Source organism: Dromiciops gliroides, chromosome 1, assembly GCF_019393635.1.
Source record: "Dromiciops gliroides isolate mDroGli1 chromosome 1, mDroGli1.pri, whole genome shotgun sequence".
Classification (NCBI taxonomy): Eukaryota; Metazoa; Chordata; class Mammalia; order Microbiotheria; family Microbiotheriidae; genus Dromiciops; species Dromiciops gliroides.
In genome coordinates, this window is record NC_057861.1 from 252,026,030 (window position 1) to 252,048,918 (window position 22,889).

The following is a 22,889-nucleotide window of genomic DNA, read 5'->3' on the forward strand; positions in this document are numbered from 1 at the left end:
ACTAAAAATTATAAGGACAAAAGATATTTTCTTCTCATAAAACAGGTGCTAAGACCTGTGACACCTCCCCATGAAATCACAGGTAAAACAATAATATAATTATAAACTTTGAATTTAAAATAATACTATAGTAAAGCTAGTTTATACTAATTGGGGCAAAAAAGGCCAGTATGAATTAGTGAAGTATGCCTTATGGATTATTTTTAAAAATACAATTTTATTACTTTCAAGTACATATATTAATTAGGATCTGAAAAATATAAATAGACACCTTGCATTAAACTGATTTTTATGATATACAAGAGTCCTCAGTAATTAAAAGAATCTATTTGCAAAAGCTTAAATCCTTGAAAACAGGCTTTTTATTAAGTAGGTAAAATACAACTGGGCAATAATATTTATCTTATTAATTTGCTTATTTGAAATTAACAACAACCAAAAATAATACTAACACAAAAACACACAAACAAACCTCAGTCCAGTGGTTTAATCAGAAGGCTAGCCCACTGCTGCTCCTAAGCCCTTGAATTAAATGACTGTTGAATTATTTTTTGAACTTGATTTAAGGTTTAGAACCAAACCCAACCAACCTGGAGACAGTATAGGGACACAGGAGCCATCACACAATTTCATGGGCTTCTAATAAGAATAGAAATAAGACTAATACTTTGTGAATCTGAATTACTGAAGTTGTATTTAGTAGTTAGGAAAAAAAATAACCAAGAGAATCTTTTTATATCAAAATTGGCTAAGTAAGAGATGCTTCAGATTTGATAATGGATTGCTATAACAAATAGCACTTCTATGATTTCACTATTGGACAGTTCCCCAAGGTCACAGTTTTATATCCAAAGATAGCATTAAACACCAGTTATCCCCCCCAGCTCCAAATTATTAATTATTATCAAGCTGATTATACAGTTTTGATTAGCCAAGTCTTTTGTTGCTAGCCAGAGATTTGTTTCCCTTCTTGGCCCATTTGATTTCTCTATGGCAATCAAACCAAGATGGTATAATTTTGGAAGAAATTAACAAATATTTCTCATTATTAAGGGTTTGATGGAAGAGGTTTAAATTATTGTCAAAAATGGGATTTTTGTGTTTCCTTTGTCTGTAGCATCCCTTACTCTTCTTTATTCCCATGGACAATTGTGAGTTCATTGGAATGTCACTGTTTCTGAGTGTTTCTGACAGGTAATTAGCATAATGAATCAATGCCTACTCTGGACCAAGTGCTGCAGTTCTTGACTGGCACAAGAATGCTTAGATCAGGCGCAGTGCCTGCTTATGCCAGGAAAAGTGACCATAAAAACAATAGATTTTAGGGAATTATGAGATAAAGAGAATATTTTAAAACAATTGAAAAACATTTTGGCAAAAACCCTGGAAAAACACATCACTCTTTCAAGGAGATTGGTCACACTCTAGTTCACTTGAGAATAAACTGAAGAAAACCCTAAATAAAAAATAGAACTGAAATAGTAAATTTGAGTATCACAAAACACATGGTCAAAGTTGTGCTGATATTGGGAAGGTCCGTTATCTATTTTTTCCCCTTAAGTGGTAGATAAAACTAACTACTCATTGCTCACTAATTAACTGGTCATAATTAGCTGTCATTCTCAACTTGCTTCTGGGGGTATCTTTCCTCAGCACTGCTCTTATCTTGTTAATTACCTATATATGAATCAATGGTGATCATGTCATTATGCTGTCCCAGCAAACCTGAAAAGTTCCTCTTTAATTGAAGGTTGAAGTTGTAGCTGTTTCTGGAAGGCAACAGCTATGAATTTCCATATATAATATTCCATATACTAAATTTTTTAAAAAGCCAGGGTTTCTTAACCTTGGGTCTGCAAAATCATTTAAAAAGTGGTTTTTTTGGTAAATACATTTCAATAAAATTGTTTTCCTTGCTAATCCTTTTTGTTTTTTTAAGTGAGGCAATTGGGATTAAGTGACTTGCCCAGGGTCACACAGCTAGTAAGTGTTAAGTGTCTGAGGCAGGATTTGAACTCAGGTACTCCTGATTCCAGGGTCAGTGCTCTGTCCACTGCGCCATCTAGCTGCCCCCTTCCTTGCTAATCCTTTGTATTTTATTCAACATATTTGAAAACATTATTCTGAAAAGGAGTGTAAGGGTCCAAAGGCTTTACCAACTAGCAAAGGGGTCAATGACACTAGAAAAGTTAAAAATCCTTGATCTAAACTTTTCTTAAATAACAAAAACTCAAAATACTCAAAAAAGTCCTACTTTTCTCCCCGATTCCTGTGCCATCTTAGTTTATTAGTAGTAAGAATATACTGGTAAATATTTAACAATCAGCTCTCTAAAAATGTACATACAAATAATTTAAAATTTAATGTGTATTATTAATATTTCCCTCTTGCTTTCTTAAGTCTAGATAATCAACGAAATAACTCAAACCTTGATTTTTAACATTTGTCAATTTAGAGGGGTAAATGCTCACAATGAGAATTTAAAAATCTGTTCCATCTGGTTGGAGATATTTCCAACATACCCTTGGATAGTAGTGGGAAGAGAACTGAAGTCTGGAGTTAGTAGACCTGGGTTTGGGTCCTGGCACTGGAACATATTAATTCCATGACCCTGAGGCAGCTATTTCATTTCTTAGCCAAAGGGAGACAGATATACTTGTATACCCTATCTCACAATATTGGTGGACAGATGCTTTGTAACAATTTGCTGTTCAGTCCTTTCAGTCAAGTCTGACTCTTTGTGAGCCCATTTAGGGTTTTCTTGGCAAAGATACTGGAGTGGTTTGCCATTTCTTTCTCCAGCTCATTTTTTACAGATGAGGAAAATGAGGTAAACAGGGTTAAATGATTTGTCCTGGGTTACATAGCTAGCAAGTGTCAAAGGTTAGATTTGAACTCAGGTCTTCCTTACTGCAGGGCCAGCATCCCATCCATTGCACCACCTAGCTGCCCCTATGTCATATAAATGTAAGCTACTTTTCATTGCAGAATTATTTCAATGACAGGAAGCCAAAACTTCACCAAGAATGGAATGCTTTTTTTTTAGGTTATGGTGAACATGTGTTTGTAGGCTCTTTTAAACTTTTAGAATTGCAACCCCTAAGCCCTATTCACACCACTGCCAAGGCCCTAGAATTGGCATAGGTGCATACTGACCTAGAGCTGGTAAGGACCTCAGAGGCCATCTGGTCCAACTTCTTCATTTTATAACACTACTAAGGTCATGCAAGTTAAATGAGTTGTCCAAGGTCAGGCAGGTAGAAAGCATCAGAAGCAGGATTTGAACCCAGGTGTTCAGACTTCAGAGCCAGGCACTTTTCCCATTATATTATGATGCAAATCATTGTTTTACTACACTTAAGGCACAAAACCAACCTCAGGCTAGAAATTATTTCTAGATATCAAGGTCCACATATTGGACTAATTTTAATTGGTCTAAGCCTATATAGCAAAACAATTCATATAAAGGATTAGACAGACATAGGTTGTAGAATATAGGTTATAATAGTAGGTCAAGTAATTTCCTTACTTTTGTCATAATAAAGAATTGTCTGTGTTCAAAGATAATATGCAAAAATGCTTTCATTCACTAAAGACATTCATCATGAAAAGGAACAGTTATTATCTAAATATTGGATGGAAAGTCTTTGCTCTGAGATTATAGATCTAGAAGAAGAAGGGACATGGAAATGAAAGAGGCATTAAACACCTTCTATGTGCCCATAAAAGAGATTGTAGGTAGCTAAAAAGCTAACTACTGTCAGCAGTTTAGAATTATACACAAACAAAAAAGTTAATAAAACAGTACATGTCTTTTGATCTAGCTCTGATGCCTATGCCCCTAAAAGATGAAAAAAAAATAGGAAAAGGCCCTAGACATACAGAAAAAATTATAGCAGCTCTTTTCTGTGTTGGTAAAAAACAAGAAATTAAGGGGATATGCTCATTAGTTGAGGAATAGTGGTTTCAAAGGGACATAAAAAGACTTATAATAACTGCTACAGAATGAAATGAGCAGAACCAGGAAAACAATTTATACCACAACATCAATATTACCAAAAACTCAACAGTTTTATAAATGTTTTATAACCTGATAAAGAATGAAATGAGCAGAACGAGAAGAGCAATTTATACCCTGACATCAATATTATAGAAATGAACCATTTAATAAAACTTATAGCTAGATGAAAAATGAAACCAGCAAAACCAGTAAAACAATTTTTACAATAACAACTGCAAAGACAATAAATTTTGAAAGCTCTAAGGACTATGATCAATACAATGACCATCTATTCTTTCAAAGGACTGATGATGAAACTGGGTGACAGATTAAGAGTTCAACACAAACACACCCACCTACACCCACATCACATATCTCTATATTTCTATATCTGTGTATATGTATATACATGTACACAGGGATGTAGTCAATGAGGGTATTTGCTTTGCCAATGAGGGCATTTGCACATATTTGCCAGTAGTCAATAAACACCTTTTAGCATCTATGTGTCAGTTATATAATTACAAGGAATTTGTTTTAATTTGTTTTGTTTGTATATTTTGTTTTCCTCATAATTGGGTAGGAAGTAGGAGGTCAGTAAATAAACTCTGTTGATTAAAAAATGACATTGAAAAATGGAGAAATGGGTAAATGAGTGGGTTCTGCAGACATGGAATGCAGCATGCACTTTTGGATGAGGTCATTCTCTTGGAAGCTTTACATAATTCCAAGAATCCTCTCTAGCAATGAAAGTCATCTATAAATATCTGCAATACAAAACCAAGGTATGTTAATAAAAATGTTCTTGTTTTTTAGAAATACAAGGCTAATGGTGATGAACACCATTGAAAACATGAATTTCAAAGTTCAAGGAAACAAGCCATGTGAAGCATGACTAAAGTCTGGCTACAGAGTCATGTTTTTCCTCTGAAAAATAATTTACAAATTCTTGAGCTGTTCAATAACATCTTCATTTAAAAGAAAGTTATTTTGTGTATAGTTCATGGTAGATTCATGCCTTGATAGAACTTTCTTGAATATTAATACATTCAATTATATTTTTATTTCCCAAGTACATTTGAATTTCACAAGTCTAACACTCCATTATCACAAAACCCAGACTCAAGCAAATGCTTACTTAAAGCAATGGTGAAGGTATAAACATGTATTTAAATTAACAATTACTGTACCTTTAAAAATGAAAGAATAAGGATAATGTGTGGCACATAATGTATTTTACAAATAGAATTTATGAATGGCTAAAAACCACCAGTGGTCAGCAAATTAGTAAAATGAATCTTCTCATCTCCCCTCCCCCAAAGATAATGGTTGGTTTAATTGTCTTCATTAGTAACTCTTAGAAATCAAGCTTGCTTTTACATAACTAACCACAATTACTCCTAGGAGCAAAAAAGAATAAGCTCAAGCACAATTTAGTATACCTGGGATTCAGGATTCCTGGGACTGAGGTTGTTAAGACTTTATTTACACTGTAAACTCTTTGGAGGACAAGAATTATGCCATTTTTTAATCTTTATATCTTCAGCAAGTGCTACATTGTACATATTCAATAAATGTTTACAGAAGGAATGCTTATTGACAATAAATGAAGTATCCTTTTGAAGAACTAGTTTTCATATCTATATATAGATATATACACACATATATGAATATCAAATGAAAGGTATCAGACCTACATCCATGTTTCCCTTTTTTGTTTATAGATATTTGTGATCTCAAAGAGGTAGATATGAACAATTTAATGTTCAGCAAATCATTATTATAGTTTTTTTAATATTAGTAATGTAAGAAAATATAAGGCTCCCCTGAATGCCAAAATTATAAATCATAGTTTTCATTGCTCTTCAGGGGAGCACAGTATTTCCCTAGTAATTTTAACTACTCACTAATAAAGACAATGTCATACATTGAAGCCAAAAAATTTTTTTGGATGAATCACCCTATGGAAATATCGACCAACCCTTAGTTAGATTAACTACACCTCAGTCTTTTTCTATTTTTTTTACACCAAAATAGTAGTTTTATGCTATTTTCTATGGCTTTCTTCATATCAGTACAACTGCACCAAGGGTAGGGTATTATTTTAGATGCAGAGGAAAGATAATAAATTAAATGTCATGTCATTTTGGGGGTTAAATGGTATATTTACATATTATTGAAGAAAAAACCTTAATTTAAGGTTATCTTAGAGTAAATATTGATTAGGAAAATGATTGTGGAGCAGATTGTGAAATATATATTAGAGCAAGAGGTCATGGTATGTCATGATAAAAGTCTAAATTTTACAATATGGTGACTATCAAAAATAACAGTTGAACTGATCATTATGAATAGGAAAATAGCCTAAATACAAATTATTGTTACATTTTGATTATTTGTTAATAGTTTTGATGGAAATGTTGAAGGTACTGGTTGAAATTGAGTTTATGGATTTTCTTTATAGCTTTTCCCCCTTCTTATAGTATATATTATTATAACAACTGAGTATTCACTATATTATATGTAACAATTGATTTTCTCATAATTTACAGGCAAAAATCTTTCCATATTATATAATTATCCAAAAAACCTACTATAAGATTTAATATCTATTGTTTTATATACTTGCAGATGGCACTGATCCACTGTCAGGAGGCCATGCTTTGAACTTACGCCATAGCCCCCCTCTCTTTATCCCTTCCAGTAATGAAGATGGGTTCATTTTGATCCATACATACTTTGTCTCTGAATCCTCCTTTGACTTAAGAGTTGGATGTATGGAACAATATTTATAAAGATATAGTTGTCTCTATGTAGAAACAAGCAATTACTAAGCCCTATTACATATGATAGTAGATGCTAAGGGTACAAAAGAAAAAAAATGAAAATAGTCTCTGCCTTCAAGGAGCTTACATTATCTTAGAAAACAAATGAACGAAGTTAAGTATGAATCAACACTAATTCATCACCATTCCTAGCCTGAGTGGGAAGGGAAGTAGTAATAATTAATAGTATTATTTAAAAACCCTTATTTTTAATTTATGGAAAAACCCCAAACATTTCCATAATACAGTACTATAAATAAGTTGATTGTACATGAAATTGCAAATCTAATATGCACAACTTGCTATTATTCCTTTCAAATATGCAACAAAATTATCATGTAAATTTCTTTTTTTCTTCATTCCCTCTTCCTCCACCCTAGAGATTGCTACCATTAGTCAAAAATAGGTATACATGTATAAAATAGAATATTAATATAATAATTAAAGATAACAACAATAATAGCTATCATTTATATAGTGCTCCCATGTGCCAGAAATGTGCCGAGCACTTTACAATTATTATCTCATTTGAGTCTCATAATGACCCTGGGTAGGTAGGCACTATTAAGTCCATTTTATGGTTGGGATTACTGAGGCAAGCAGAGGTTAAGTAACTTGTGGGTTCACACAAACTGTAAGTGTCTGAGGCTGGATTTTAATTAAACTCTGACTCCAAGCCCTGTGCTCCTCCCACTGTACCACCTAATTACCTTTAAAACACACAGCCTGTTGACAACAGGCAGAGGCATGAATGTCTCTGTACAGAGAGAGTGTATCTATGGGGAGACTAAGTATATGTAGATCTTTATCTTGAGATAGATTCCCCCTCACCATGGAACTCAGGATGACAGTGCATATTTTAGTTAAGAAGTCACTTAGAAACTAGCTTTAGGAAATTCAGAGTTTTCTGCTGCAACTTATGATAATAATATGACTGAATATATAATTATGACTCTGGAACTTGCTTGCTTATCTTGTGTGAAGCCTGGAGATAAATTCCTCATCACTTGTGTTATTTTCATGTTAAAGGAACACAAGAAAAAAAAATGATCTCTAGAAGGAAAATGGCAAGTACCCTCTGTGGCTTCTATCAATTCACAGACAAATTGAAACTAGCAGCTGATTCTACCAAACTAACTTCACTTAGATAAGAACCCTCTAGACAGTATATTTAGGTGGTTGTGATTCCACAAAATAGATTATTTCTTAACAACCAAAAAAGTAAAGCATTAGTTACTCCTTATTCACATCATAATTAAGTTTTCATTATGCAGCTTTGAGAATATAGTTGCTAACATGCGTAAAATGATGTGGTTGAATTCCAACAGTAATGCCAAAAGAACTAATACTAACAATCCTTTGAATGTACAGATCAATTTATTTGAACATAAAGTTCAGGAAGCTTTTATTTTCTTCACTAATTTAATCTGATGTCATTCCATTTACATATCTGGATGACTTGCATGTTTTTTGTTTTTGTTTTTTTCTGGAGCCAAAACAAACCTTCAAAGAAATGGCTGAAGTAGAGTGAAATTCAAAGACCCCCTGTAGAATCAATTAACAACTAAAAATATTTATCTAAGCAGTCATTTAATGGTTACTTGACTAAATTCGTTCTTAAATTCTAATGAGGACAGATAGAGTCCTCTGGAGCAAATTCATTTCATACACATATATGATACATGTATATATAAACACATGTGTATATATGCACATACATGCAATTCATGATATGTTGCTCCTTTTTTCTACACTGAGAAATGATAAGTGAGTTTAGTATGGATTCAATTCAGGTTTAAAAATGTATGGAAAAACATGATCATGTGTCTCTTCCAGCTAGTGAATTCTATTGAATCTGTGGGAAAAAAACCACACAAGTACAGATGATTACTTATATAAACAAGGTCCATGTGTCAGAAAGAATACCAACAACATGAGGATATATTGAATTATTTTACTACACACATAGGTACATACATATATGTAAACATATTATTTAATATTAGGGTCATGAGCATTAGATTGAATGACTAAATACTTTTCTTCAGGGGTAGCACAAGGGTAATGTTTATAGATTGTTCATTAACAAAGGTCAAATGCTCCACAAAGAGATTGTTAGAACACAAAGTTTTTAAAAAATTGATGTCAAAATTTGTATTTTACATGTAATTTGGCAAAATATACTCTATGTGGCCTCAGTAAAAAAAAAAAAGAGTTTGTTAGGATTCTTAAATGTGGATTCTTGAGGGAAAGTCACAAAAGAAGCAAATTTAGGCTTGATTTTTTTTTTTTGAAAACCAACTTTCTAACAGCTGGAGCTGTTTAAAAGATGCATGAATTGTCTAGAGACATAGTAAGTTCCCATCCTTTGGAATCCTTCAAAGAGAGGCTGAGTGACCTTATATGTTATAGTAGACATTTCTTTCATGTATAGGGGTTGGAATAGATGACCAGTAAAGCCCCTTCCAACTCATAAAAGCTTCTGTGATACAGTGATATTACATGATGAAGAATTCTTCTTCCCTCCTTGGAGAATATATGTTTGAATTAATAATAAAAATCAACAGGAAAATGTGATTCAATGTATAAATGTTCACATTACATAGCACATTTTAGGAACACATATATAATGATCTTTCTATAACCTTTGACATTATCAGCTTCTTCTCTTTGATATCCTATTATCTCTAGGTTTCTGTAATGCTATTCTTTTCTGGTCTTTCTACTACCTGGCTGACCACTCTTTCTCATTCTCCTTTGCTGGATTTTTATCCACATCAATACTCTGGGACTCCCAGATTGCTGTCCTAGACCTTCTTCTTTTCTCCTTCTATGTTATTTAACTTGCTAATCTCATCAACTCCCATATCTTAAATTATCATCCCCCCCAAAAAAAATTATCATCCCTATGATGATGACTCTGAGATCAACTTATCTAGCCCTGACTTCTCTCCTAACTTTTAGCCTAGTATCTGCATTAAGCATCTCAAACTGGATGTACTAGAGACATCTAACATTCAACATGTCCGAAAGCTAAACTAAATCTTTTCCCCCAAAATCTTCTCCTTTAGGAAAGTTTGCTAACTTGCCTCATAAGGTTGAGGATGGCACCATCCTCTAGACTTCTACTCCTCACTCTCTTTCATCACCTATATCAAATTTATTACAAGTTTTGTCAATTTTACCTTCACAGCATCTCTATTATATGCCTAATTCTCTCCCCCGACACTTCCACTACCTTGTTAAAGACCCTCACCACCTCACACTTGGAGGGAGCCAGTATTACAGGCAATAGTCAACTGGTTAGTTTCCTTTCTCAACAATTTCCCCATTCTAAATAGCAATTGTTTCTGTTCTGACCAGAAACTCTGAGGATCCTCTCCTCCTAGACTGATTCTTTTGTGAAGGCAAAGGAGGACATCTTTTGCCTCAATTCTTACCTAGCATTCAATTACTGAATGGGCATCACCTCAGATAAACTGAAGAGACCTGGAAAAGACCTTAGCTTAAAAATACCAGGGTCTCCCACTGCATCTAGGGCCATGACCAGTTGTCTTGACCTATGTCTTGCTACTGAAGGCTGATGACTTTGCACAGCTCTGCCTCACTTAAATCCAATTCACTTGCAAGTTAAGATATCAGCCTCCTGATGTCATTGGTCCTCTTAGAGAATGACAGACAAACTCCAAATACAATTACTTTCTCCACTTTAGTCCATCATCTGTTAAATCAACCTTCCTAAAGCACATTCAATACACTTCATTGGCTTCCTATCATTTCTATGATCAAATACAAATCCCTATGTTTGCCATTCAAATACCTTCACAATTTGCCCTACCTTTTCAGTCTTCTCATAGCTTACTAAGTTGCCATATATTTGGTGATCTAGTGACACTGGCCTCCTTGCTCTTCCTGGAACAAGATACAGCATTTCTAGTCTCTGGGCATTTTCACAGGCTGTCCCAAATGCCTACAATACCCTCACTTCCTTTCCCTGCCTCCTGATTTCCCTGGCTTCTTCCAAGTCCCAGCAAAAATCCCATTTTCTATGAGGAGCTCTTATCTCCCTTAAGGCTCATGACTTCCCTCAGTTAATTCTCTCTCCCACCCCAATTTGTTCTGCCTGTTCTCATGTTGTCTTTTCCATTAGACTGTGAGCTCCTTAAGAGCAAGGGGTTTTTTCCCTTTCTTCATTACCTGGCATATAGTAGACACTATAGTAAATGCTTCTTGATTATGGACTATATAATACACACACATTATATATATTTACATATATACACATTACATTTGTGAAAACATATGTAGAGGTAAGTAACATAACATGTATTCTATCTATCTATCTATCTATCTATCTATCTATCTATCTATCTATCTATCTATCTATCTAACGTGACAATTGGAATGACACCCCCTGCTGGGAGGGACATTGTGAGCTCTGGCCTGAAAAGAAACCATAATCTATCATCTACCTATCTATCTATGTAGTTAAATATTAACATATCCATTTGAGAAGTTTTCCCCACAGTTACTGTTTGGTATATAAAAATAAGAAGAGACAGAAATATGATAAACTTATATTAAAACATCTTGTTTTACAAATATTTTCTTTACACAATCCTGCGATCTAGTGGGGTGATATAAATATAACCACTCCCATTTTATATACAAAAAAATGATCCTCGGTGTGTAATCTGACATATGGTAAGGGACAGTGTTTGAGGCCCAAACCAGGTCACCTGTCTTGGCCAGTGTGCCTAGAGCAAGAAACCAAGGCAACGCTTCTCTAGAGGAACCCAATCAGAAGAAAAAGAAAGACATAAAAATCTTCTGCTTCCATTCTTCCCAAGCTAATTTGGCCATGAAATATTTTTGTTCTAGTTATATATTGCTAGAATTCATAAAGGGTTTTTTCATTTAATCTAAGGGCATAGAATAACTATGGGAAAAGAGGATTGGGAAAGTTTTAAAGCAAAATAGAGGAAATGAAGGCTATTTTCTGGCCAAAGAGTCATCACAGTATATTTTTACATATGGGTAATTTAATGTTTAATATTTAGAATCACAACTACCTCAGGGTACACCAATCAGGTACAACAATCACAGGTTATGGAACACTAACATTTTGTGCAACATAGTTTAGCAAATGTTGCCTCAGAGTATAAAAATCAAGATAACATCTCATATATTAACAATCACTCAAATGCAAGTTTATTTATAGTCATCTGTTCAGAGCTATCTTTTTTTCTCAGAGTTATCTTTATGATGATCAAGATGCTTATAAGAAACCCCACCAAGATATACATCTGTATCTGGAATAATTTTTCCATTCAATTTGTACTTTACCTATTATATGTTAGTGATTTCAAGCAACAGAATGTAACATTTTTTAACAAAATATTTTTATGGTAAAATAGTCCATATTTATTTATACATATTTAATTTATATATTACCCATCCATCCATCCATTCATCCCAAATAAATTTATTGACAGCTGCAAAGGTATACCACACTGTTCTTAGGCTCTAATTAGTGAAACACTATATAGAGGTAAGTAACATATAAAGGTAAATAACAATAAAAAAGTTCAGTCATAGTAAAACAAAATAATACAAAATATATTACAGGGTAGCATATGTTTAAGAGCCAATTTACCAGTCAAGATAATATGTTTTGAAGGAGAATAAGAGGACAGAGGGATCAGTATGGACTAGAATGGTCAAGATGTTTCCAGATAGATCACAATGGTTGGGAAAAGAGATATAGGGAGCCAATTCCTGGAAGGGGAAACATCAGAAATAAAACAGATATGGAGATGTGTATGTTTGGAGGGAAGTGAGTAGACCAATATGCCAAGAAAATAAAGGTTTTATAATTCAGATATGAGGTTGGAAAAGATATAGGTTCAACTTCTAGAGGGATTAGAATTCCAATCTAAATAGTGCTAATCTAAATGACTTCAACCTGTAAACCAATGGGAAGTTATAGGGACTAGAGCTCAGGCAACAGTCAAGACCTGAGGTATAAATCTGAGAGCTATCTGCCTAGAGTCACAGAATTCCAAGGCTGGAAGGGGTCTTAGAGATCATACAATTCAACTTCTCCATTTTATAGATGATGAAAACCAAATCTTGGAGGGGTAAAGTGATTTTCCTAGGTCAAATAGCTCACTATTGGCAGACCTAGAACTAGGACTCACATCTAATTCTCAGCCAAGTAAATTTTCTACTTTGTACCATTCTCTTAAGAGTTGATATTGTATTTCAAATTTTCTTTGGATTATCCATTACTGTATTTTTAATTAAAAAAACATCAGCCAGGTGTAAAATACACTTGTGACATTTTAGGCAAATTACATGACCCACAAGGACAATGAGCCTACAAGTAGATTATGTGACTGAGTTAGACTGAAAAAGCAGGGGATAAAGCTTGTGTGTATGTGTGTGTGTATGCATGTGTCTGTGTTTGTGTATATATGCATGTATATGCATGTGTGTATATATCAAACAGGCAGAGCACCATAAACCATAGACATTCTTGTATCAACAATAAATAACAAAAGAAGATTCAAAATCCTTAATATTTTGTCTTTCTATATCAATATGTAAAAATAATAACTGTAAATATTTATTTGTTAGCTTTTCAGGACAATTTTCCTATAAGAGGAAATATGCATTTAAAAAAAAGATCCAACCATCCATCTACCCATCTATTCACTCAAAATAATTTATTTTGTGCCACATATTTGCAATGGACCATATCAAAGGCTGGAGGAGATACAGAAATAAATAAGGATATGCATGGATTCACAAGGGATGACTTGGGGGGTGGGGTTCTTGATAGAGAAGGAAAGAAGAATGGAGATAGGTATTTTGCAGAGTTTAGATAGGAGGTGGAGAGAGCTATTATTATTCTTAATATTAATGATAAAGCAGCATCATGAACTCCCCTGTCTTTTCCCTCTTAAGAAACCTATTCTATAAGGAGTAAAGAAAAGCTATTTCTGAACATGCTTGACCACTGACTAGATCCACATAAAGAATGTAAGATTTCAGAAGCAAACATTTCAACTTTTAGACTTTTACAAATCCTACTAAATGGCAAAATATCTGGGATTTTTTTCAGGGTAGGGAATGACTTTGTAGATAAATCCTAGGGAGTTGCCAGGGACTTAGCAGCTACTAAGTGTCTGAATCAGGATTTATATCCAGGTATTTCAGACTCTTAAGCTGACATTTTATTTTAGTCCTATATATTATGCAACATTATATTTTAAAATGTTACTCTTATAAATACAAGAATGGTAAGTTATCAGAATTAGTGCACGTCACAGTTAAATACAGCTAAGAACTATTTGAAATCATGGTTATATCATTTTGGTGGGTGGTGGAGGGCAGACAAATCTGTGATTTCATTGGCATAAGGAACTCCCAGTGAGAAAGCTAGTGATGATGCCAGTAATCGCTCTGCAATCTATAATCTTGGAATTTCCTTGGGGAACTAAAAAATTGAGGACTTTCTTAGGGTCAAAAAACAAGTATGTATCAGACATATGGCTTCAAACCAGGTCTTCTTGATATCTGAGATGAGCTCTCTATGCACTACATCACGCTGATTCTGGTCATGCCTATTTGATAACAGGACTTGTCTTGGGTTGGTGATAAATGAAAGCCTTTTGCATGCAAATAATTGTTGTCATATCTGCTCCATCCATTATTTTCGCAGTCTTCTTTGTGGTTGTTTTTTAAAATTTAAGTGCAGGACTTTAAAAATTTTTTCTAACTAATTCAAACTCCTTAGATTTAAGACTACTGTGATCTTTTTGGATTCTGATTGTGCATTCCACCCAGTTTTATGTCATTAATAAGTCTGATAAGTATATATTTTATGCTTTAATTCAAATCATGATGAGTGAAAACCAGCACAAGACTAAAGACAGATCCTCATAATCTAGTGCTAGAAACCTTCCATGCTGATATACACTAATCAGTGCTCTTTAGGTATTAATAATTCAAGAAGCTGTGAATCCATCTATATGTCTTCCAGCCACATTTCTTCACCTTATCCACAAGGACAGGCTATCAAACTTTGTCCAATGCTTTGCTGAAATCCATATATATATATATGGCCATATATACACACATAACTATTTTTCCCATTTCTGGCCTTTTATTATGACAATCTTACTTTGAAAACTATCAAAAAATGCTTTAAGAATAGTCAGATAGCTCAGCCATATTCTACTTATACTGAAATTGAAACAAAAACACAAATATTAGACCAATACCAAAGGTTGTGGGATTTTTTGGCAATTAAGAAAAAGATAATTTTGTAAGATTTATGAGATGAGTCACCAAGTAACATTAAGTTGGAAATTGAATTTTAAAATATAAGTTTGGTGACAGTTATTTTTATCTGAAGTTATTATGGACTGTGTAACATACACTAGCATTACCCTGTACTATAATTCTTCTAGATACTAGACATATTGAAAAGCTTTAAATATGCCAAAATTCAGAAAGTAATAACTTTCTTAGAGTTTATCACTTCCATTATAGAAACACAAACTGTGTATGTGTATGTATATATGTATATGTATTGTAGGTGCACATATGTGAATACCCTAGAAATTTTGAAATTAAAAAAAAAACCAAAGAGAGGCAAGAACTTTATTTTTAAGCTATATGTACATGTATATATGTAAAATACATATACATATACACACATTTATAATTATCCATTCCATCCCAGAAATTTAATGTACACATATAATATTAATAGTATGTACTAATATATTATAATATGTAATAACATTGTATATAACATACATAGTGTACTATAATATTATATATATATATAATTATGTTTATATAATTTCTTGGGTGAAATGGACAGTTAGAAGATAGATAGAACAGTGTTTACTAAAGCATTGGTGTTTAATCTCCATCCTCAAACAACATCTATTGATAGTCTAAACTGATCTTTCTGTCCAAGGTTTTGAAAAACTCAGAATATCAAACACATAAACACAGTACAAACACATCAAGCACAACAAAGCCCCCATTTCACTACAGTCTTTATTTCTCTGGTCTTCCTGTTTTTATTTTCAAGATCTGCTATTTGCTAACCATTCATACGGAAAGCATATTATTTAGATGGATCTAACACTCTTCCCATTTCCAGTCTGCTTAGAAAAAGCCATTAAAAGATAAGTCCTAAAGAAATTTGGATTGATTTCAAGATGATGAACCTCATATCTGGTTTAGGAGTGACAGAAAGGAAAAAAAATATGAATGAGATGTTCTTTCCCATTGGTTTCTATTCATTTAATACTCATTTTCTATGGAATGATACTAGACAGTACCTGTGAGCTGTATTCTCACAAGGCATTTTTCATTGAATGAACAAAGGGAAAAAAATTTAGGAAAGATGAAAGGGGGGGGAAAACTCTGACCTGACATTACAAAAAAACAAAAAAAGACACTAAGATGAAAACAAAATAGTGTCATGGATTTACATGTGGGGTTTTGATGGAATCTAGGGCTGTGTTTTAAGTCAAAACTCACCATCTCAAAACCACTTCTTTTCATCCGCCTGCAGGACTTGAGGTAAGTACGTATACGTTTCCTGGCACGCTCTTGATACTCAGGGAATTGTCGCCTGCATGAGTCAATGATAGCCTGGATCTTTTCTTTGGGCTGCTTAGAGATTGGGACCATTCGGTCCAAGTTTTCATCTACAAACAGCCTGACAAACATCTGTTGGCAAGAGGGAGACAGAGGAGAAGGGTTTGGAGGGCTGCTCTCTTCTCTTTCTAGCTTCCTGTCTTGATTACTGATAGGAAAATACCATTTCCTGGTTTATGCACTGAAGAATTTTGCAATGGAGAGCCAGAAATTTTAAGCAAACACTCTTTAAGGGCTTTCTAAAGGGCTGAATAAAGAAAGAGAGAAAGAGAGACAGAGACAGAGACAGAAAAGAATAGACTTGTGTATAGAAATTATGAAATAATCAACAATAAGCTGTAAAATTGAGCACCCCATAACATTTTTTTTAATTATTAATAACTACAACCGCTAGGAGTTAATACTGCACTAAGTACTTTTGGTAGTTTGAAAAATACTAGTCTTTGAAAATTAGCAATTGCTTGTTTTGTCATGCATAATTAGGTTAAGCTGAGAAAGCAACAGAAATAGCTGATCACGGTTGTACTCTTCAGAGGAACAAGCTGTGGCCCCCTTCATCCACTAGATAAACATGCATACTCACACAACCCAACTCCAGTTTTCAGCTGACATTTGGCTTTAAAATTCTAAACAAAACACAGCAATTTTGGTGTCTGGTTGGCCAAGAGTGTTTCATGTACTTTAAAAATCCTTCTGTAAATTAAACAAACATGCGTCTAAAATATCCACATTTACCGAGTAACAACATGTAAAATAAATTGATAAAATTAAACCACACAGCAGTATGGCAAGACTCACATTAAAAGCTTTCAGTCGCTCAGCTTCTACTCCATCCGTCTCATTAACTTTCTCAGAATCTTCTTGCTCATCATGGTCGTCTTCATCTTCATCTCCTCTGTTCATTGATAAGTCCTCAGCACCTCTGTCTACACTCTCATTCTTCCCAGATTCATAACTTGAGTAGCTATGTGCAGGGGACTGAGAATAAAAGGAAAAGGGCAATTACATAAGTATATCAGTTGCTAAGTTTTACTTTTTATCAATTGTATCAGCACATTCAAACTGCAGATTTAAATGATTCAACATTTCCAAGTTATTTATTTTCCATTCAGTATGTTAAATTCTCATTTGCATGAGGGTAATGAAAAACATATATGTTATTATATGGAATAGAACATTTGTTTTGAAGATAAATGTTACAACATATAATACATAATATATGCAAGAACATGTATCACATATTACACTATAGTCTATATTTCATATTATTTATATATACATATGTGTGTATGTGTGTGTGTGTATATATATATATATATATATATATATATATAATGTCTGGGGTGAAATGGACAATTAGAAGATATATAGAACAGTGTTTACTAAAGCACTGGTGTCTAATCACCATCCTCACACAACATCCATTGACAGCCTAAACTGATCTTTCTGCCCAGAGTTGTGAAAAACTCAGAATATCAAACATATAAACACAGTACAAACACACCAAGCACAGCAAAGCCCCAATTTCACCAGAGTCTTTATTCCTCTGGTCTTCCTGTTTTTATTTCCAAGATTTGCCATTTGTTAACCATTCATATGGAAAGTGTTTTATGATTTCTCTAAGTCAGATAAATGTCAACATTTCACTTATATTTCAAAAATTAGCAGAGTATCCAGTAAAGACAAAGACAGGTATTAGTAAATTAGGAAAAGTGGCCATCATCCCAATTTATAAAGTATTTCTCTGAGAACTGAAATACTTCTTCCTAAGTATACATAAAACAATAAGATTTTGTTGGTGTTCAGTCATTTTAGTCACGTCCAACTCATCATGATTCCATTTGAGGTCTTCTTGACAGAGATACTAGAGTGGTTTGCCATTTCCTTCTCCAGCTAATTTTACAGATGAGGAAACTGAAGCAAACAGGGTTAAGTGACTTGCCCAGGGGTTATATGGCTACTAAGACTCTGAAGCCATGTTTGAAATTAGGAAGAGGAGTCTTTCTGAACCTATGCCCAGCATTCTATCTACTGTGCCACCTAAAGTAGGTATCTCAGTTAGCAAATAATATCCTCAACAAATGGGGATACACAGTCAAGTTAAGTCAACAAGCATTTATTAAGTACTGACTAGTACCAGATACTGTGCTAAGCACTGGGGATATGAAGATGAGTAAAAAAGTTCCTTCTCTCAAGGAGTTCACAGTCTAATGAAGGAGCTCATAATCTAAAAGACATGCGGCAGCCAAGGGCAATATCAGTATAGATTACATGTTCATTTACAAAATATTATGTAGAAGGATGACAGAAATATATGGTAGTGTTGTCTCACAGATCATCCAAAAAGTAGTTGAAAAGATGAACCCGCAGAAAGCTTGACCTCAGATCCACCTAAACCATAGCATTCCAAGAATAATTGTAGAAAAAACCAGAATGAGGACAACAAAAAAGAAAAAAATGGAAAAACATTGCTGGCATTTAAATAGTGATTTATAATTTAATTGGAAAAATTATGTTAATTGCCAACTTTGTACAGTATCTGTATCAAACAGTTGATATTCCAGGGCATTGGATACAATTTCTACACAACAAAATAAACACAAGGCTATTTTAGGAGGTAGAGATTTTCAACTCATGGAAGGCAGGACAAGCTTCCCTGATGTGCTAACATTTAGACTTTATAAACTTTGCATGTGATACTACACAAGAAACCAGTAATATCATTGAAAAGGATGAACTTGGGGGAAATAGATGAGTGGACATTTAAATACATATTCATTAAAAATCAAGTTGGAGGTTATATAGTTTTAAAAGCACAAGGCATTTAACTTTTTGTAATCTGAAAAAGGGGAATAAACAAAAAGATCGAAAAAGGCCACAAATGATGCTTTTACCATAATAAGTGACCAAGGACACATAAGTAACTATTAGAAATGTTTAAGATGACAATTCATACCCAATTAGAATAACACAAATAAGAAAATATAGTGTCCATTAGTGAACATAGCTTGAACCTGATATATTAAAGCAAGCCATTTCTTCCCCAAAATTGGATGAGTAATGAATCGAGAATAATTTATTAAGTACCTACTGTATAATAAAAGAATAATCATCAATTCAATCCAATTCCATGATTTAACATTGATTGTGTGCAAGGCATTGTGCTAAGCTCTAAAGAATAGAAACACAAAACAATAAATAGTATTTCTACTTAAGGGGCCTCTACTAGAGAGGGGACAGAGAAACACACATAGAGAGACAGAGCAAGAGACAGACAGACAGACAGACAGACACATACACACACACACACACACACACACACAGAGTTTTGATGCTTTTGAGCACTGTATGAGAAATCCATGGAGGCATTCTAAAAGTTATTTGGTGATATGTGACTGAAACTCAAGAGATTAAGGGAAAGATATATGGATTTGAGAATTATATGTATAGAGATGATAACTGAATAAATGGATGGAAGTTGATAAGGTCACCAAGAGATAGGATATACAGAGAGAAAAGGTCCTAGGAAAGAATTGTAGTGTAACAACAACTATTACAAAATTTTTACATTGTTATCTATTGCTTTATAATAACCTTCCTTTCTAAATCACATACCCTTCCCAACCCAGAGTGCCTGTTCCTGTAACAAAGAATTAAAAAGGAGAAAAAGAGCAATTCAGTAAAATAACATCATTTCTGATAGAATAAACAATATTCCTCTTTCATAATCCTCTATTTCTGCAAATTGGGAAGGAAGGTGAATTTTCTTACCTCTTTTTATGGCAAGTTTGGTCATTATAATTATATTCAGTTTCATTTTTTGCTTATTATTGCATTGTGGTCATCATTGTATATCTCTCCCCAATGCCAGGTTCTGCTTTTTTCATTTTGCCTCAATTCATGTCTTCCTATGCTTCTATGTATTCTTTATTTTCATAGTTTTTCACAGCACAGTAATATTCCATGATATGGTCTGGAAACAGCACTGAGCAGTAGGAAAAAAGCACCGACTACAATACCGGAGCATCTGACTTCAATTTCTACCTGTGTACCTTATTTAAGTCACTAAGTCGCCTAGACCACCCTTTGTTTATAATGTAATAGAGTTTGAGTTAGACTGCTTCTGAGGTCCCTTTTGGCTCTCAGATCTATAGTCCGACATGTCACAACTTGTTTAGCCATTCCCAAATCAATGTACACCCACTTTATTTCCAGTTCTTTGTTGTATAAAAATTGCTTTGCTTTAAATATTATGGTATATATAAGACCCTTCTCATTGTTTTACCTCCTTTAGGTAAATATCTAGCAGCGGGGGCTTTGGTGTCAAATAGTTTGGATATTTTGGTCACTTCCTTTGCATAGTTTCAAAATGATTTTCAGAATGGTTGGCCCAACTCACAGCTCTGCCAACTCACTCTTTCTTTTAAAAAATGCATTGTAACATTATTTTTCTTTCTTTGCATCACTAATATCTGTAAATAACATTCTTATCTCTTCCAAACAGAACTCTCCTTTGTAACAAAAACTACAGTTATGCAAAGCAAACTGAAATATTATTCATGCCCATCATGTCTTTGGCAAGATGGAAGAGGTATGTTTCACTACCAGTCCTCTGAAATCAAGGATAAATAAACAGAAGACTCATGTGTCTTTCAGAGTTGTTTTCCTTTACATCGTTTTGATAATTGTACAGATTATTCTTCTAGTTCTGTTTATTGCAATCTGCATCAGTTGATACATCTTTCAAAGTTTCTCTATACATTCCATATTTTTCATTTCTTAAGGCCCAATGATGTTTCATTACTTTCATATACCACAATTTGTCCAGTCACTTCAAAGAAAAAAACTGATATTGTCTGAATACTGACTGAAGCATACTATTTTTCTTATTTCCTTGCTTCTTTCTTTTGTTCCTTCGTTCCTTCTTTGTTCAAGTCTTCTTGCACAAAACAACTAATATGGAAATGCTCTACATGATTGCACATGTATAACCCATATCAGATTGTTTATCATCTTAGGGAAAGGGGGAGGGAAGGGAAGCAAGGCTAGAATTTGAAATCCAATACTTTAAAAAAAGGAATGTTAAAATTATTTTTACATGTAATTGGGGGGGGGGGTAAAAATTGGGGAGAGAATTGTGGCAGAGAGACCTGCCAGGGTTATTTCCTTTTTTTTCCTTTTTCTTTTTCACAGGCCAATGAGGGTTAAGTGACTTGCCCAGGATCATGCAACTATTAAGTGTCAAGTGTCTGAGGCTGGATTTGAACTCAGGTCCTCCTGAATCCAGGGCTGGTGCTTTATCCACTGAGCCACCTAGCTGCCCCCTGTTATTGATTTTTTTAATGCTCTCAAAGATGCTACCTACTTATTAATCAAGAAATAAAAATATAAATTACAAATAAAACGAAGGATGATGAAAAGCTATATTATAGGCTTTAAGCAGTCCTGGTATATCACCCATGATTCTACCTTCTATAGCCTCCTTCTCCACCTATAAATCCTCTTTCAACCCTACAATCTGAAGCTGGAGTTGAATGAGTCTCCTAGTTGGAATCAGAAGAAATCCCTTCTGTCCATTCTATCATAAAATAGAAGTCCCTTCAATCATAAGAGGTATAAAATCATTATCAATGATACATATGGGAGAAAAGTAGGCAATGATTTTTTCCCTTTTTAATTTTTTTGGGTAGGACAGAAGGCAGAGGAGATAAATATGTATTAATTGAAAAAATAAAATAAAAATTTGATACCTTTCCTACTTTCCCCTCAAAAGGAAAGAAAAGTAGGTGAGCTGTTTACATAGTGAGGAAGAGACAACAGTTAAACCACCAAGTGTTACACTGGTACTCCTGAAATATTAGAAGAACAAGAAGAAGCCTTAAAGAACCCTGGGGGATATCCCTCGTGGAAGATCTAGAGGAAAACGTGGACAAGTCACAATAGGCCGAAAGGATATGATCTGTATTTTTGGAGGATGGGCCACCACCAGAAAAATCATGGATCCATCAAAGGAAAGTATAAAGAACATGATATTTTCCATGGTAATAAATATAACAAAGAAAATAGAATAAATACGAATCATACAGTTATATTACTACAGTAATTACAACTTGGGAAAATTGTGTTTTAATTTTTTTCTTCTATTTTCCAGAAGTGTTTGCCTTAAGTATTATTTTCTTCCTGGAACGACAGAACTGTCTATACTTGTTTGAGACCTCTGAGATGACATCACACCTTATATAATCCCCCCAAGTCATGAAAATGGTGCATAAGAATTCCCAGAAGGAGTTCTTTCAGGCCTGTAAGCTGGGCTGTACAATGCCCCATGGTTTAGTGATTCAAGTGCTCTATGATGGTATATTCCTGGGATCATAAGA

The 22,889-nt window shown here is 33.9% G+C and overlaps 1 protein-coding gene across 6 annotated transcripts in view; it reads right to left on the reverse strand.

Annotated features, from left to right (window-relative positions):
• The window catches only part of NOL4 (nucleolar protein 4), a 450,254-nt gene that overhangs the window by 83,283 nt on the left and 344,082 nt on the right, over positions 1 to 22,889 (reverse strand). For 5 of the 6 annotated variants that reach the window (XM_043978614.1, XM_043978617.1, XM_043978618.1 and 2 more), the window contains 2 exons: positions 17,311 to 17,490; positions 16,393 to 16,584 (listed from right to left, as the gene is read on the reverse strand). In XM_043978614.1, the coding sequence (XP_043834549.1) occupies positions 16,393 to 16,584; positions 17,311 to 17,490 (372 nt within the window). The remainder of the gene's footprint in view (positions 1 to 16,392; positions 16,585 to 17,310; positions 17,491 to 22,889) is intronic. The other variant, XM_043978615.1, reaches the window with a different exon arrangement.